The 18,123-nt window shown below is 46.0% G+C and overlaps 1 protein-coding gene across 1 annotated transcript in view; it reads right to left on the minus strand.

Annotated features, from left to right (window-relative positions):
- The window catches only part of LOC135517966 (pappalysin-1-like), a 127,938-nt gene that overhangs the window by 84,021 nt on the left and 25,794 nt on the right, over positions 1-18,123 (minus strand). Inside the window, exon 7 of the mRNA XM_064942710.1 lies at positions 12,210-12,711. Within this exon, the coding sequence (XP_064798782.1) occupies positions 12,210-12,711 (502 nt within the window). The remainder of the gene's footprint in view (positions 1-12,209; positions 12,712-18,123) is intronic.

Below are 18,123 nucleotides of genomic sequence, written 5' to 3' on the forward strand. Positions count from 1 at the left end.
CCCCTCAGAGCCTTGTTCCTCTCTAGGTTTCTTCCAAGGTTCTGGCCTTTCTAGGGAGTTTTTCCTAGCCACCGTGCTTCCACATCTGCATTACTTGCTGTTGGGGTTTTCGGCTGGGTTACTGTACAGCACTTTGTGACATCGACTGATGTTAAAAGCGCTTTATAAATCAATTTGATTGATTAATGAGCAGGGTGAGGGTGGGTATGACTGTTACAGTAGGTTTCTATTGCAGGATATTCAGGAAAATGGCACAGTTTTCATGCACTCTTTCTCCACACCTCTGTCCCTACTGGCTGTATGGGTTCCTGCCTCTCCCCCTCCTACTATGTTGTTCTGTAAGTGATATATCTATGGAGCCGCTCCACAAAGACAGACAAAGTGAGTTCACATTCGAACAAAAAGTCAAGGCGTGCTGGTCGCTGTGACCGCAGAATGTGTGTGGGTCTGTTTATGTGTGTGTGTGTGTGTGTGTGTGTGTGTGTGTGTGTGTGTGTGTGTGTGTGTGTGTGTGTGTGTGTGTGTGTGTGTGTGTGTGTGTGTGTGTGTGTGTGTGTGTGTGTGTGTGTGTGTGTGTGTGTGTGTGTGTATATATGTATGCCTTTTGTGCATCTGTGTCTGTTTAGGTATAGAGGTGAGGGAGCAGCCACGGGCCGTATACTCAGCTGTACACCTCTCCTTCCGCCCCACTCCGAGGACACTTGGACACAAACAAACATCTGGCGAGGGGCTTCAGCACCGCTTTCATTGGGTGTAATACAATATGGCCCGCGCAGGCCAAAAACAAGATGGGAGTTAAAAAAACATCCAGCTGCATAGCTCCGCATCAGTGTGCTCTCTGCGGTCCGAGCCAGCAGGATATCTCAACACTGTAGCCTACGACACAATAAACAGGGTGTCCACCCACTCTGCCCAGTGGTGATGGCATTTCACTTCCTCATGTTATAAAATACATTTTAACGAGACAAATATGATTCTCACGTTCTGAATTGTTCAGTGGGGTCTTTCTCTAATGTATCATTCACATGGTATCCAAAAAGTCGGATTTCGTAACCTAATGCACTCGATAATAGCACCGGGCTCTGTTGACAAAGCGATGCAGCTTTCTCGCTGAAACTTTCTCGTTTTGTGGTCGTCGTCTTCCAAGTTGTTTCCAAGGGTTGCAAAATAGCAAAATTAGCATGACACGAGGTTTTGAAAATATAAAGCTTGCTGTACGCTCTGTGCTCCATTGACTATTCAGAGAAAAGCTTGTTTTTGTGAGAATTCATTAAAAAAATAACAGGAACTTAGCATTCATATGAATAGGGTTAATAGGGTATACTAAAATATGAAAATATCATGTCTCAAAATCGATATCCATCTTACCTCTATATAGTTTTATGTCTTCCGGATTTGAGAAGTAAGATGACGAGTTCAACGGTAAGCCTCACACAGCTTCCAGCCTAGCTGACACCTTGCTATTTTCCAGATTTTTGACAACTTTATTTCTCTGGCCTCCGTTGATTTCGTCACCCTAATCCTGGCCATCCTACAGGGGTAGACACTCCAATTTGTTTTGAACGGATTATGATAGAGACATGCGGTTTGAACCATTGGTTTTCTTAGATGATTATCTACACAACTAACATATCATTTTACCCATTGGTTTTTGATTGGACACCCTACAATGAATGTGCCAAGGAAATCAGGAGATATACTGTATGCATGTGGTTGGCCTTGGTTTTGATTGTGTTTGATTTAATGGTCAGTTATCATCATGAGAGTTGCTGGTTCATGTTTGGAGAGGATTTTCCAGGAGACAGAGTAACAGGGAAGATGTTATAGAATGCCAGTTAATAGAACCACATAGACCATCAAGTCCAATTAATTTCTGAATTTCTTTGGTATTACTCACACCTCTGAGCTCACACACACACACACACACACACGCACGCACACACAGGCGCCCATGCACGCACACATACACACACACGCACGCACGCACACACACACACACACACATGCGCATGCACGCACACATACACACACACGCACGCACACACACACACACACACGCGCATGCACGCACACATACACACACACACACGCTCACACAAACACACAAGCATACATACTCACAAAAACACACATGCATGCACACACGTGCTCACTAACAGAAAAACACAGTATTACAACCTACTCCATACCCGTGCCAGATATTTAAAGAACACGCACATGGGCGCGTATGCACACACACACAGTTTGTATTGCTATCCTTGTGGGACCAAAGAATTGATTCCCATCCAAAATCCTAACCCTAAAATTAATGCTAACCTGAACCCTAAGCCTAACCTTAACCCCAAACCTAAAACTAAACCTAACCCCTAAACCCTAATCCTAATTGTAACCCTAACCGCTAACCCTAAAATTATATTTTTCCTCATGTGGACCAAAAATTGTTCCTTGTTTTACTATCCTTGTGAGGACTTCTGGTATCCACAAGGATAGTTAAACAAAAACACACACAATTCCCTCATTATTAGCATTTACGTCTATCCCCCTCTGGGAAACATAAGCCCTTGCCTGTTGATTACGGGCAACTCCCCGACAACAAAACAATACACACACACACACACACACACACACACACACACTGTAGCGGCCCTGTGTTCCAGAGCCGCTGCAATGGCTGTGGCATCCATCACACTCACAGATGGGTTCACACGAGGCCAGAGCCTTCCCCTTCCTCGCCCCTTCTCTTCCAGCCGCCATCGGCAGACTTAGGAGGTGTCGGCACTAACGGCCAGGGAAGCAGTCACGTTTATTAAGTGGCAAAACAAATCATTCAAATGAGCCCTGAACATGAATGGTCCAGGCTGCCTTTTTATGCAGGATTTAACTCTGTTCTGACCGGGACACTGCTGGGAATGGGGTTGCTCACATCCAATAAAACACACACTTGAAGGGAAGCAGACACATGCACACGGACACGCACACAGATGGAGGCTCATTGCAGGCACAGGCGCAGACAGACGCACAGACAGTCACATAGATGCAGACAAAGACACACACTCAGACGCAGATATACACACATGCACTCTTGCACGCACATATGCACAGCACAGAGCACACCGACCGAACACACAGCCCGTGCCTTCGAAATGTGTCAAAAGATTTACTGCAGGAAAGCCTTTTTTACCGCGGTGGTTTTCAGTATGAAATGTGTTCCATGCCTTCTCTTCCCAAAGCCCCGGTCACTCTCCTACTCCCCCACAGCAGGAGAGAGAACATGGGGTTCCAATTGGCTGTCCTGCCCCAGATAGAATGGAAACACACCCACTCACACACACACACACGCACTCACTTACAAAGGCAGGTATGGCCTACAAATGTTCTCCGGTGCAGTGTAGGATATTGAGGGTCTGGGTTTTGACTGGATTATCATCAACGATCAAAGGGGATGTTTGACCTGACCTACCGCTCTGTTTTACACAGTGTTCCGCAGCCTTGGCCCGCTTCGAGGCAACTCCGGGGTCATTCTCAAATATCCTTTAGTCTTAATTGAATTATTCAAGCCTCTGGAAAAGGAAAGCTGTGGGAGACATGTGCCTGGAGGACACACGAGCGAGCAGAGGGAGCGACAGAATGAGTGACGCCGCCAACAAGCACCATGGCCCTCTCTCTCCCCTTCCTCCGAATCTGTCACAAAAAGAACACCGGGGGTGATAGGCTAAGCCAGGCCCGGGACGGGACAAGGGCAAGAAACATATACACACTGTGATTCCTCGCTCGGGCCTGACGGATGTACGTGACCCATGCGGGAGGAGGCAAGCGGCTGGAACGGCGGGAAGGATGGCTGGGAAACAAAAGATGAGAACGACAGAGCAAAAGAGAGGGAGAGAGAGAGAGAATGACAGAGCGAGACAGAGAGGCAGACGGCTTATTCTCGATGCTCGGAGAGCCACGTCACAGACCTCTGGTGATTTTTACTATGCGTCTCATATCAGAGCAACAGGTCACATCAGGCTTCCTTCATGTCCTCTGCCAAGATCAGCCACCACTCTCAACCTCCCATCTCCAAATGCTCCTCAGTCTTGGAGGGAAAAGAAAGAGGAAGAAGAAGAGGAGGAAGAGGACGGAGAGAAAAAAAACATTGGGATGCAGTAGATAATGGAAAAAAGGAGGTAAAAGGAAAATAAAACATACTTTTCAAATAGTGTCAAGAGAGGCTGAACAGACACGGGGGCCACCAGGGACCACCAGGGACAATAACCTGCATGTGAAATATACTCCGGGGGGACCTACATAAGAACAGCAACTTTGTCATGACACAGAGGGGAGAGAGGTTGAAAGGGGAAACTCTGACATCACTCAAGGCAATCTGTAGCACTGATATCTTGATGGGAAGTGGTTCAGGCATTTGTGTGTATGTGTGTACACACATTCAGGTGATAGATATGTGGTTTATGGCCCTGGGAGCACCTCTAGTTTGGGCTGATACTCGGTCACACAGAGACTATTCTGGACCATCCATCCAGACAGACCTGGGTCTTGAAAATAGCTTTTGTGAGCTCACTAAACCACCTTATGACATTGCGGGTCCAAGACTTCAACAGATTGGGGCCTTTATATTTTGTTTAGAGGTAATCAGAACAATGTATATCTTTGTTTCTAAAAACGTATTGTGATGAATGCTATACCATCGTTGCAAATAGAGATGAACACAAATGGTTGTTGTGACGCAACACATCTGATTAATTTCAGCCTGTAGTCATCCACTGAGCTCCAGTGTTGGTAAACATTCTATGTGTATTATTGGGACAATACAAGCCTAGTTCCTGTTCTCCATGCCACTATTCTCCATGCCACTATTCTCAATGCAAGTCTTTAGCTCTACTGCCAACAAGTTGTCGCGTGATAAGATTTCGTCATGGCGGTTTCCATTGCAGTTCATCCAGACATTCTTCCCTAAGGCCCTTGTGAGAATAGAGACCTTATCTCACCACAGACTTAGAGTCTGGCACAATGCACAGTAATATGCCTTTCAAAGGTGTTTTTGATATCACCACCTGATTGCATGCGGAAGTGTGTTTCTGTGTGTGTGTGCGTGTTTGTGCCGTAAAGATACTAGCTGAGAGGCCAGAAAAAGCCAAGATTGTTGAAGAAATGCTTAGATTAAACCTTAATACAATAAATAAAGCAATATACCTTTTGTAATGGTGACAGCTGCCATACATGTGAGGTTTCCTGCCTATTAAGTCTTCAACAAATTCAAGTGCTACACAGTAAGACCTCTCAGACTTACATCATTATGCTGTTTTCTTTGGTACAACGAGCCTAACTCAATGTCCTGCCACTATACAATGTAAAATGACAATGTTCATATTAGCACAGCCTCAGACAGAGTCAAAAGGAATTGGTGGCAGTGCCTCTTCTATCTATGCTTGAATCATAAGATCCAATATATTTTCCGCTATATTATAAGGAATAAGACATTACCTCAATACAGCACAATACCAAGCTACACAGTAGACACCCCGTCAACCAACAGTTTGTCTCACATTGATGACACGTACGGGAAGTTCCATCACTCCTATGGTTCAGATGTTGACACGTCACTTAGCGAGGAACTCCACTGGCCTAGCCTAGCGTCAATGACTCACTGCTGAGTGGTGCACTCATTCTGCCAAATCAGACAGTGGAGAGTAAACCTAACATATGGACAGTGCCAAAGTAGGAATATCAGCAAAGACAGTATAAGTAATGATAGTAATAACAATGGAAACCATTGATGTCAAACAAAAAGTGCTAAGTAATTTTACCTTAAATCCCCTATAGATGTTCCTTAAAGTATTTGACATGCGGTATTTATCTGAGCCAAGTCTGAGGCTGCAGATACCTGTGGAGCTTCATTGTGGGAACCCTACAGGGAACCTCTTTATCATAACAACCATTAGAATCTTACCGGCATGGACCTTAAACTTCAATTTAGCACTTTACAGTAAAATGGGTTTCTCTGCTTCCCACAGAGAAACTTAACCCTGTCCTGAACATTCCACCTTAACTATCCCTCCAAATCCACTTTTTGGACCTGGCCCAATTTTATCCTTGGGAAGTCCGGTTGCAATTCTTTGAAAAATTGTTCTGGGGGGGGGGGGCAGACATCCCGGGACCCGCTGCTGCATCCTCCACTTCCTCTGTCTGCCACTCACCATTATGGTTCATATTAGAGAGCTTATGCAAGGCTCAGTGCTAATGCTGCTCCTTATGGACAGAGAGCAGGCAGAGGATGGCGGAGGGAGCGCAGGGCACAGTGGGGCTTTGTGGGAGTGGAGGGGGCCATGGAGACAGAGAGAATGTGTTATGAGGAGAAGAGGGGGAAGAGAGGTGAAGAGGAGAGGGGGATACCAAGTCAGTTGTACAACTGAATGACTTCAACTGAAATCTGTCTTCCGCATTTAACCCAACCCCTCTGAATCAGAGAGATGCGGGGGGGGGGTATCCACATCGATATCCACATCTTCGGAGACCAGGGTACGGGGCAGATCAATAGATTTTTACATTTTTACCTTGTCAGCTCAGGGATTCGATCGAGCAACCTTTCGGTTACTGGCCCAATGTTCAACCACTAGGTGGAGGGGGAGGTGTGGAATGATTTATTTTCAGTAGACAGAGTCTTTAAAACCATACCCAGTATTATACTCTTGACAAAATGGGCTTAGACCATGGAGGGAAAAAAGTCTGTAATGTTTGCACGCATATGTGACAAACAAAACCAAAAACCTCCCCAAAAATAATCCGCACATGGAGGCGATCTAAAACAATTACCGTTGGAGCACACAGACATTTCTCACAAATACCTAGGAAGTGTATTCTACATCCCCAATCTCGTATTGCTGGCGAAAAGAAAACAGAAAACCTACAAGTCAAGCAGTCAGAGCTGAGAAAACAACAGAGTTCTCTGAGTAGAGGTGAAGAGGTTGTATTCTCAGGGCTAGAGCAACAGTGGACTTGACAGGAGAGGAGTAGGGCCATGGGGCCACAGGGGTAAGAGCATAGGAGAACATAGGGGATAAAAGTGTGAAGGAGAAGGCCAGAACGGGGGGAAGGGGTCCCTGTGAAAAGGGTAGCGTAGAGGGCAGCTGCTCTCTCCCTCCCGGGCTGGGGGGTCCCGTCACGTCAGAGCTGAATAGGTTTTGAGACCCTGACAGGCCAGAGGACCCAGAGGACCCAGAGGACCCAGGTCAGGGAGAGGATTAGCCTATGGGCCAGGGGGTCTCAGAAGGCTAGGGTCCCCCCATTACCCCACTAACCCTCCTCTCAGCCCACCCCTAACCACTCCATGGTTTACCCCAACCAGTCCAACATTCCAACTCTCTCCCTCTCATCTCCATCCCACCCCCTGCTCACCCCTTCATAACTCACCCCCACTAGCCTGACCTCCCACCCCTCACCCTCTCATACATCCAACCTTGAATAGGGAGCCAGGGAGGCCTCTACTCCCCCTTCCGTGCCCCATTTCAGGGGAAGGGCAGTGGGCTGAGTGTGGGAGGTCAGCCCTCTGTCTATGGAAACTGGCCTGGGGAGCCAGTGAACCATGATGATCCAGCAAACTAACCATGGGTCAATCAAAACACTCCAGCAGAAAAACCATGGGTCAACCACAACACTTCCGCCGACTTCAAAACATGTCAAAAGATCTGGGTGACCCCCAAACTGTTCTCCAACCACCCCTATCTAATCTGTGTGTGTGTGTGTGTGTGTGTGTGTGTGTGTGTGTGTGTGTGTGTGTGTGTGTGTGTGTGTGTGTGTGTGTGTGTGTGTGTGTGTGTGTGTGTGTGTGTGTGTGTGTGTGTGTGTGTGTGTGTGTGTGTGTGTGTGTGCATGCATGCATGTGTGTTAGATTGACTCCTATGATGAGGAATCCTTTGCTGTGGGTTGACCTGGACCTTTCTCTCTGGGAATGACATCAAACTCCTCTTACACAACAAAAGCGTAAGCCAACACTGACCATCGCCATGATGATCCACCCAAGGCCATTGAAATCCACCAAAACCATTGAAATGCACCAAGACCATAGACCAAAATGCACCACCAATAGACACTCACAACTGACATTCTACCAGCTTCAGAGCTCCAAGAGCAATTGCTGTGGCCACAATACCACTAAGTACACCAGTGCATGCGGAAAAACATTCCAATAACATCTTGTCATGAAGCATTTATAATGGATTAGTAAATTGTTTATTCATAATGTATTAGTCATTACTCCCTAATTTGTAAATGTTAATAAGCCAGTTATTCACACATTCATAACAACTTTAAAAATATGTATTAATGATTCATGAGATCATTGATAAGATGTTTAATATAGGTCCTTATAAACCATTTACTAATCATTAGTAAAGTATTTTTCGGTGGGGTCTAATCTAAAGCGAGGGCCATTTATACTTTATTTTGAATGGCCAGTGTTATTTCTCACAAAAATATCGATAGACATTCCAGCAGTACCTGACGCTCCTTAACCGATGTCCGCGTTAATCGTTGTCCGACATCTAATTAGCATAATACATCTGTCTGTTTAAGTTAGAAATGTCTGTTTTTTTGCATGGGCTGCGTCTCATACCACCGCATCCGCCAATGTTGGCCTTTTGCATGGGCTGCGTCTCATACCACCGCGTCCGCCAATGTTGGCCTTTTGCATGGGCTGCGTCTCATACCACCGCATCCGCCAATGTTGGCCTTTTGCATGGGCTGCGTCTCATACCACCGCATCCGCCAATGTTGGCCTTTGCATGGGCTGCGTCTCATACCACCGCATCCGCCAATGTTGGCCTTTTGCATGGGCTGCGTCTCATACCACCGCATCCGCCAATGTTGGCCTTTTGCATGGGCTGCGTCTCATACCACCGCATCCGCCAATGTTGGCCTTTTGCATGGGCTGTGTCTCATACCACCGCGTCCGCCAATGTTGGCCTTTTGCATGGGCTGCGTCTCATACCACCGCGTCCGCCAATGTTGGCCTTTTGCATGGGCTGCGTCTCATACCACCGCGTCCACCAATGTTGGCCTTTTGCATGGGCTGCGTCTCATACCACCGCGTCCACCAATGTTGGCCTTTTGCATGGGCTGCGTCTCATACCACCGCGTCCGCCAATGTTGGCCTTTTGCATGGGCTGCGTCTCATACCACCGCGTCCGCCAATGTTGGCCTTTTGCATGGGCTGCGTCTCATACCACCGCGTCCGCCAATGTTGGCCTTTTGCATGGGCTGCGTCTCATACCACCGCGTCCACCAATGTTGGCCTTTTGCATGGGCTGCGTCTCATACCACCGCGTCCGCCAATGTTGGCCTTTTGCATGGGCTGCTTCTCATAACACCGCGTCCGCCAATGTTGGCCTTTTACATGGGCTGCGTCTCATACCACCGCGTCCGCCAATGTTGGCCTTTTGCATCCGCGGTGGAAGGTGGCAGAGCCACAGCGCTGTTTGTCAGGCCAGGAGACATCCCGAAACATCTGTCTTTTCACGAAAACGTAACGTCTGAATGGTTCTGGTTACAAACTAATATGTGCACTCTATGGGAAGATGTTTTGCTCTCCGTTTTGCTTTCCTTGACGTTTTGCTTTACGACCCCCACAAGTGTCACAGGACTCATCTGAAGGAAATCTGGTACCGGGATGAAAAATGAATGGAAAGGAATGGGCCATTTACATGTCAACGGTATACAGATAATTCCACATGATTTGTTTTCTGACCTTTCTTACATCACTCAGGTAAAGGACAGACACTTCTCAATATTCTCATTTTGATTTCTTGTTCCATGTATGAATCTGTTATTCCATGTGTTTCTAGGGGCTAATAGCACTAAGGCCAAATTCAATGTTTCATTATAGTTGAATTTTTTTTTTGATACCTACAGGGGTCCTAAAATTAAAAAAATCTAATATCTAAATGGTCCTTGGTATGACCATCTTAAAACAATTCCATATGTTAGCTTAGTAGAAAGCCATCCCGCACTCTTAGACCATAAGGGGATTCATTAAGGTTTCAAAATAACATGGAGCATATCAATGGAAAAAGAATAAGCAAACAGTACAGGATATTTAAGGAAACATATTTTCACAAAAACTGTTGTGAAACAACTGTTGCAAGGATGTGAGGAAGAGTTGTAAATGCCAATGTTTTGCCAATTTTGTCAACCTCGCGAACCAACAAATCATTAAACAGGGAGATGTAGCCTGCACCAAACAGCTGGCAGGACCAGACAGTTTTTCTCAAATGGATGTTTATCCCTTCATTACTACTGATATGTGATTGACATTTAGAGGTATTTGCAGATAAAAATGTTATATGTATAACCTTTAAATGCTTCCAGTGCTTCAGTATTTTAACCACATTCCATTTTTGGGGGCTGCACTTTTACTGGTATTTTAATGGCAGTAACTCTTTAAATGTAATTAGGATAGTTCAGCAAAATCAGGTATTCAGATATTTGTTTTCTTACTTCATAAGCAGTCTATGAACTGCTCGAAGGAGTGACTGCAATCCACACTCTGGTTTTGGTAGAAAAGTTCAACAGTAATAAACAGTAATGTAAGCATTTTCGGAAGAAAAACATGAATTTACTCAGCATAGAGTGTGTATGAAGTTACACACCACACTACTACAACAGTGTGACTGTTTTGGAATGAAATGTTTCATATATTTTCTTAAACATCCTCTGTATTGTGGGCTTGTTGTTTAACCATTGATATGTTCCAGGGGCCATTTTGAGACCTAGGATGGAGCAGGACATGATGATGGAGCATCAGGTACTCCTGGAATGTCTACCAATTCCATATTTTTGTGAGAAATGACACTGGGCATTCAAAACATTTATAAAGTATTTATAAAGTATAAATAGCCCTCACTTTAGATACTGGGAAAATACTATACCAATGATTAGTAAAGGGTTTATAAGGATCTATATTCAACATCTTATGAACGATCTTATGAAACATAATGACATACTTGAAAATGTGTTAATGAATGTGTAAATAACTAGCTTACTAATATTTACAAATGAGGGAGTAATGATTAAAACATGAATAAACTATTTACTAATCCATTATAAATGCTTCATTACCAGGTGTTATTCTGATGTGCTACGCACAGGCATACCCTCTCTATCTTGCATAACAGGCATACTCACCCTATCGTGTCTTATCATCCACTTTCCTTCTTATGTGAACTATGCTGACAGCATATGATAGTGAAATTGCACAACACATGGCAACGCCGTGGAGAGTGCTACCTTTATCTAGTCAGCACATTCCATGAAAGTAAAGCACAAAACTCTGCCACCGTGCACAGATAGTGCCATCAACAAGACATTTGTTTTCCCCAGCAGGTCCCCCAAAAAATGTGGCTAGCAATGAATGACCTTTGATTCGAGAAGTGGGTGTTGGCCAGTGGATTTGAAACCATCAAACTGGTGGTGGCCCACTGAACACGCCTGAGGATGTTCGAAAAGAACACATTGAGACATCATGACATTTATCTTTATAGGAAACATTTTCACAGAGGTTTCTAATTTGGGATTTTAAAAGATTTCTTCCGACCCCAAAATACATAATATTTAACTGCGAAACATTTCTGAGATCGTCAAAATAGTCAAAAACACTTAATTCTACCCGTGCAAGTATCACTCCGCCCAGGACTAGACTGGCCAGAGAGCCCGAGAGAGGGGAGGTAGGCTGAGGCCCATCCCAGAGGGGAGATATACGGAGCCCACAGCCCAGATCTCTGGTGCCTGGCTGGGGTAGACAGAGTATTGGCCAAGAAGACCACACCAGCTGCTCCTCTGGACACAGGCAGGCAGGCAGGCAGGCAGGCAGGCAGGCAGGCAGGGCCCAGGCTTAAATCAGCCTGCAGCTGCAGCGCTTGCCTCAGCATATTAACTTTGGCTCTGCTTCACCCCCTGACCAATAACAACTTGGTGCAAAAATATGATTTTTTTCCCCGACCCAGGGTCAGTGAGGAGATTGGGCTCAAGATCAGATTAATTTGCAGTGTGAAGAGATAATGCTCACTCTGCAATTTCTCACCCATTAAGCAGAGAACGCAGCAATCCTGGTGTATCATTAAGCTACGTTAGGCCAATACAGTACAACCCACACAGTCAAGACATTCAAAGCTGCGTGTAACTGACAGTAAACCTCTAACTACCCCGGTCTGGTCCCTCACCTGTCAGTGTATCGCCTGGTAGGTTCGTTCAACACCACACCGTGGGGGGCATGGGAGAATGGTGGCTGGCGCAGCAGTCGGTGGCGGAGCGGCTTGCAGTGGCGGCACAGCAGGCAGTTGGGCTTAGACGCCAGCAGGGTAGCATCAATCTCCAGGTGCTGCTCCATGGTGAAGAACTGCACACCGTACACCTCCTCCTCCACGTCCAGCTTCAGCGTCAGTGGCGTATCACAGAACACGTTACTAGGGCCCAACGAAAGGTTGTTTCCACTCACGGTCAGGAGCAGGATGTTGTGGATGGCGGGAAAGGCCGTCTCCTCGGGGCTGAAGAAGGTGACCCATACAGTGAGGGAGTCGGGCACCAGTGGGTGGGGGAATTCTAGCTGGAGCATGCAGCCCTGCAGTGGGCACTCGGACAGTCCCACGGCCCCCTGCTCGATGCCAGCGTTGGGGCTCCAGGTGCGCACGCTGGGCTCACACGCCTGCTCCACGTCTGGAGGTCCTGAGGGTCAAAAGGACAGAGGTACAGCAGATCAGACATAACATATAAACAACTATAAAGTAATTACACACTCAGACACAACCAACACAGAGAAAATGAAATGCAATAGAAAACAAAGGTTAGGTAATTGCATTTGCAAACATGACCATGTGTGGTTGTTTGAATTCGTTTGTATGCAGGGAAGAGCTGCAGGTGCATGTCGAAAAAATAAATATATAATGTGTATATAGAACAGTGGTCTGACTGACTACAAATGGCTGTTGCAGGTGAAGTATCAGGGCTGAATGAGCTGTTGGCTTTTCTCAGCAATTGACTACATGCGACAGACACGGGACTGAGTTCATTGTCAGTAAAGCAGGGGAGCTGCCTGTGTTCCTCTTGAGAGAGGCCCTGCACAGGGTTCTCACTTCAGTGGCAGTCATTACAACACCAAACAGCACTCCTCCAGCCATATTTGGAGTCCACAGCTACCTCGTATTATCCAGAGTGACGTATACCAACATTCATCAAGCGCTTTGAAAAGCCAGCGTTATGGAAGACACTGTGTTCTCCCTGTTTTCCTTTTGTGCACTTCCAAACTGGCAACCGACAAACCCATTTGCTAACCTCAATTCTGGGCACCGCACAAAATTCCAGTGTTTAATCAAGTGAGCACTGAATTCGGTTTCCAGGCCACATTATCTCAACACATTTATTATTGTAAGTGTGTGTGTGGCCAGAGTAGAGGTAACTTTGAAAAAAAGGAGAGAAAAGAAACTGAGGAACTGAGATACTCAGAGTTTTGCACCCAGCCTCTCTCTCTCTCATAATGTGCCCCTCACATTCTGTGTTTAGTTTTTCATTTACTTTTTGAGGAAAGGAGTTTTAGCCACTGAAAATATTTTGTAATGTCAGCTGTTATGATGGGCTGTCCTCCTGCTCTAGAACTCCTACTGCGGATACCAGAGGTTCCAGATTTACCATGAGACAGGATGGAGATGTCATCCATCATAAGATCATCTGTAGAGTAAGTTTTTAAAAAATGCATAAAGATTATTAAGCATTTGACCTAGCCTTGCCTCCCAGGTTGCTGAAAGGCCCTCAAGGTGTTCAGACAATCCAAACCAGGCCTTTGAATTGGAGGCCTTGCTTTCTCACTTGATTTGCTAATCCCATTGGGGTATTAACATGTCTAGGAGATCGCTTGTTCTAGGAAAGGAGGAAAGAGACATTTGGAGGAATTCCAGCTTAATTGCAGTAGGGTTGAATGTGTAGTGTTTCGCCCTCCGGCATCATGTGGGAATCAGACAGTGTGGAATTGTAGAGCGCTGGAAACAGGGGACTGGAATGAACTGGGATACGGATAGATAAACATAGAGGGATATGTCCGGGCATGCACTCTGCTTTCTAAGAATGGGGCCTACCTCTCCATCATACGTCACACTCTCTATAACACACACAACAGACTGACTGGCTTGCACTGAAGTAACCATTGTCCTCAGAGGAGGCTGGTGGGAGGAGCAATAGGAGGACAGACTAATTGTAATGGCTGGAATGGAATTAATGGAATGGAGTCAAACACACAACAGAATGACTGACTTGCACTGAAGTAACTTTCACTACTTGAATTCATGCCATGACCTCTAACTAGAGGGCATGAGAGGAACTACAATGGAAATATGTCTTGCTCACTTGTGTTTTGTCCCTTGAGAGCCTTACTGTGTCATCTGTGTGAACACATTCATAGCTGTATGACAGCATATATTTTTCAATTGTTACATTAAACCAATCAAGCGATTCCTCATAGTCGAGAAGGCCAATAAACGTCAGTCAGTCATTCATTCCATCTCTCTGCATATGATATCTGCAGTCTAAACGGTTGGCGTGGGTGACAGGGGTGAGGGATGGAGAATGTGGCGGGAAGGGTGAGTGATGGGGAAAGCAGAGGGCCTGAAGGAGGAGTGGTGACTGACAGTCCGACTCTTCTCCTCTCCCTCGCCTGGGGAGTTTGCAGATATTTTCTTCAGCACACATCCACCACACCTCTCCTTCTTTTCCAGATCAACCTCGAAGGCCTCCACTCAACATCCCAATGTTGGAAAAAAACCACAACCTTCTCCTGGCGCGCGGATGCTTTTATATAGTGCAACTCTTTTATAGGATATCGGAGGGAATTCCTGTGACATTATACAATGAAATGAACCGGAACGCTGAATTGGAACGTTCTGGGTTCAAGGTTCCACTGTGATTCATTATTGCTAAGAGTTTTGCCAAGAAGCCAAACAAGAGAAACAAGCAATGTCATTAAGACATTCTGAAATAGTGAGTAGCTCTTTCGAACATTTGGAGCATTGCAGCAGTAAAACCATTGTTGGATTTGAAAAGATACTACTGAGGGATTGGACAGTTTTGGAGATGGAACAGGGCATCCGTCAATGCAATCGGGCATACGGCAGGGGAGTCTTTTCCAATATTTTGCGTCATACACAATGCAACAAGGTCCTGGGCAAGTTTCTGGCTGATCTGTCATTTGTATTGTATTTGCTTAAGGGAGCATCCCTTATATCAGGATTGATATTCTCCAGAATAAGTGTGTTTGTGAGTATGTGAGCGTACAGTACATGCATGACTGTGGATGTCTCTGTGTGCATCCATGTCTCTATCCAATCCCTCTCCATCACCAAATCATTATCTCATGACTATCATTGAAGTGCTAGTGGAGATAAAGCAGGGGAAGCTGTTCTTTCTCTTCAGGTACTTTTTGTCTGAACCCTGTCGCCCTGAGTCCCTGCAGTGTGCAGCCCTGACAGCAATGGAGTAGAGCCCAGTGAGTGTTGTTCTCCCAGACAGACAGAGAGAGCACACACACTCACCACACACACACACACACACACAGCATCACATAATGCAGTGAGGCTTGACACTGCCCCGCCTACCAAGGAGGCCGCTGTTAATGAAAGCATGGCCCGACATCTGGGCCGGTCAGACAGGAACACTTGGCGATGCACGGCTTGGTGTAGCGAGCACATATACACATAAATGTACACACAGAAAAATGCACATACTGTATGTGCACACACACAGACAATTTACAAGGCCCTCATTGAATAAACCCGCTCCACACACACACACACACACACACACACACACACACATGCACACACACAAACGTGTGCACGCATGACTTTGCATACACACATCTCAGATCCTTCACGTCCATCCACACACACTCCTGGTTCCAATCAGCTGCAGGATCCTCCTCATGAATGTCACAAACCACATGTAATTCTCTTAACTATCTTGGGTGGTTTCCACATGGTTTTTTCCCTCTCTTTTTTCATCCTCTGGTTTCTCTTCCCCCAGCCATATTTCTCCTGGGTCTAGAGCAGTAAAGATTTACGAGGGGTGCTCCAACTCTCTCTCTGACCACGCCAGGGTTTCCTAGCTACAGAAGTGTTGGAACACGAGCCATGGGACTGACAGGTGTCAGGCGTTTTACAGACACAAACGCACAAACGCACACATATAAGCCTGTACACGCCTATTCACACACACAAACACATGCCTGAACATGCCCACTGTCCATTACACACACACACACACACACACACACACACACACACACACACACACACACACACACACACACACACACACACAAATACATATTCACCCTCTCAGCCACCCATTCAACTACACACACACACACACACACACACACACACACACACACACACACACACACACACAAATACATATTCACCCTCTCAGCCACCCATTCAACTACACACATACACACTACGCTAACACATGCCCACATACACAGACTCATGGCATTGGCATTCTGCATGCTTGCATCGTCGGGATGTCTGTGGGTGGCGGTTACATGACTGTCATAAGCTGCCATAGAGACAACACACATACACACACACACACACACACACACACACACACAATAATGCAGCTGTTAGCAGCCTGTGATGGACTAGCAGTGGTGTGTAAACAGGGGAGTGGGAATCTGCTGCTTGCTAACAGGGAGCACTTCCAAACAGTGAGGTTAACACACAGTGCCGCAGACAAGCCCAGACTTGCCTCTCACACACACACTGTAGCCTGTGTGGAGCAAGGACCATGCAAACAGACACACACATAGACATGTGCGCAAGTGTGAGCACGCACGCACATACACACACATGCACACAGACACAGCACTAATGGCAGTCTGATCCCTAGCCCAATGAGTCACTGGGTTCATTATTAGCCATGTGCTGTCAGCTGCCAAATTGATCAGATCTCACTGGATTCTACAGAATCCAGCTCTGACCCTGAAAGACCACGGAAAAACAATGGAATAACTTTGAAGCTTGGGAAACTGTACCATCCTGGCATCTCTATCAACATACCAACACAGTAGGGATAATCTATTCATTTTCAATGTATTTCTTATCAGAAGACCTTGGACAGAGTTTTAATACCTCTGCATCTCCATATATAGACTAGACTGAATAGACTGATGTACAGATATTATCAGCTGTGTATTTAGCCATCTAACTTCCTCTAGACGCAGAATGGCATAATAATGGCGGATATACTGACACACTGATACATACATTGAAACACACTCCAACACACTCAAGAACAATGCTTAATACTGCAGATGCCAGAGCCAGCTAGCGGTCAGAGGTGCACAGCTGTGCAGACTATTTATAAATACCAAATTCCACCTCCTTAATGCTGGTCCCTCTACAGTTGTTCTAAAATCCTCTGCAAGAGCTGGAGGAGAGAGGGGAAGAAAATTGCATCCTATTTCAGGAATTATGTTGATTTAAGCTTTCACCGTCCTCACTTTCCCTGATATCAAATGGGAGAAATTATGTCATGGACATGATCCATGGAGAGCTCTTCCCAGTTCCCACCATGCCTGTCGCTGTGAGCCCACGTTTGGTATTTCTGGGATACGGAATCTCCATTCCGTTGGGAACACTGGCTCAACTTTGACTCCCTCTGCGTCCCTCAGCTCGTGTCAAGGGCCGTGACTCAGATGAATCACTTGCATGCTTGGGGCTTGACTCAGCAACCAAATTATTTGCATGTTTGAGAGTTGACACAGAAGCCAAATTGAGCCTCATACTGTCCTAGTGAGAGTGAGAGTTCCTGATGTGGTATAGATGCTATCCGTAAGAGAAAGAGGAGGGAAGAAGTTCAGGTGTGTTATTGACAGGGTGGGGATACATTGAGAATGCGTGTGTCCTGCCTTGCAAGGCAGGGTGGGTGGTTTACAGTAGCTACTGTGTGTACTGCATGTTCTGGGGTAGGGTGGTTAGAATCCAACAGAGTAAAAGTAAATGAATGGGTAAAGTGAGTAGGAGAAATGCACTGAGCTTTGAAGGGTACAGATGTATCAGCGGTGAGACAGAGAGGTGAGGAGTCAGT

The sequence above is a fragment of the Oncorhynchus masou genome, chromosome 28 (genome assembly GCF_036934945.1).
Source record: "Oncorhynchus masou masou isolate Uvic2021 chromosome 28, UVic_Omas_1.1, whole genome shotgun sequence".
NCBI lineage: Eukaryota > Metazoa > Chordata > Actinopteri > Salmoniformes > Salmonidae > Oncorhynchus > Oncorhynchus masou.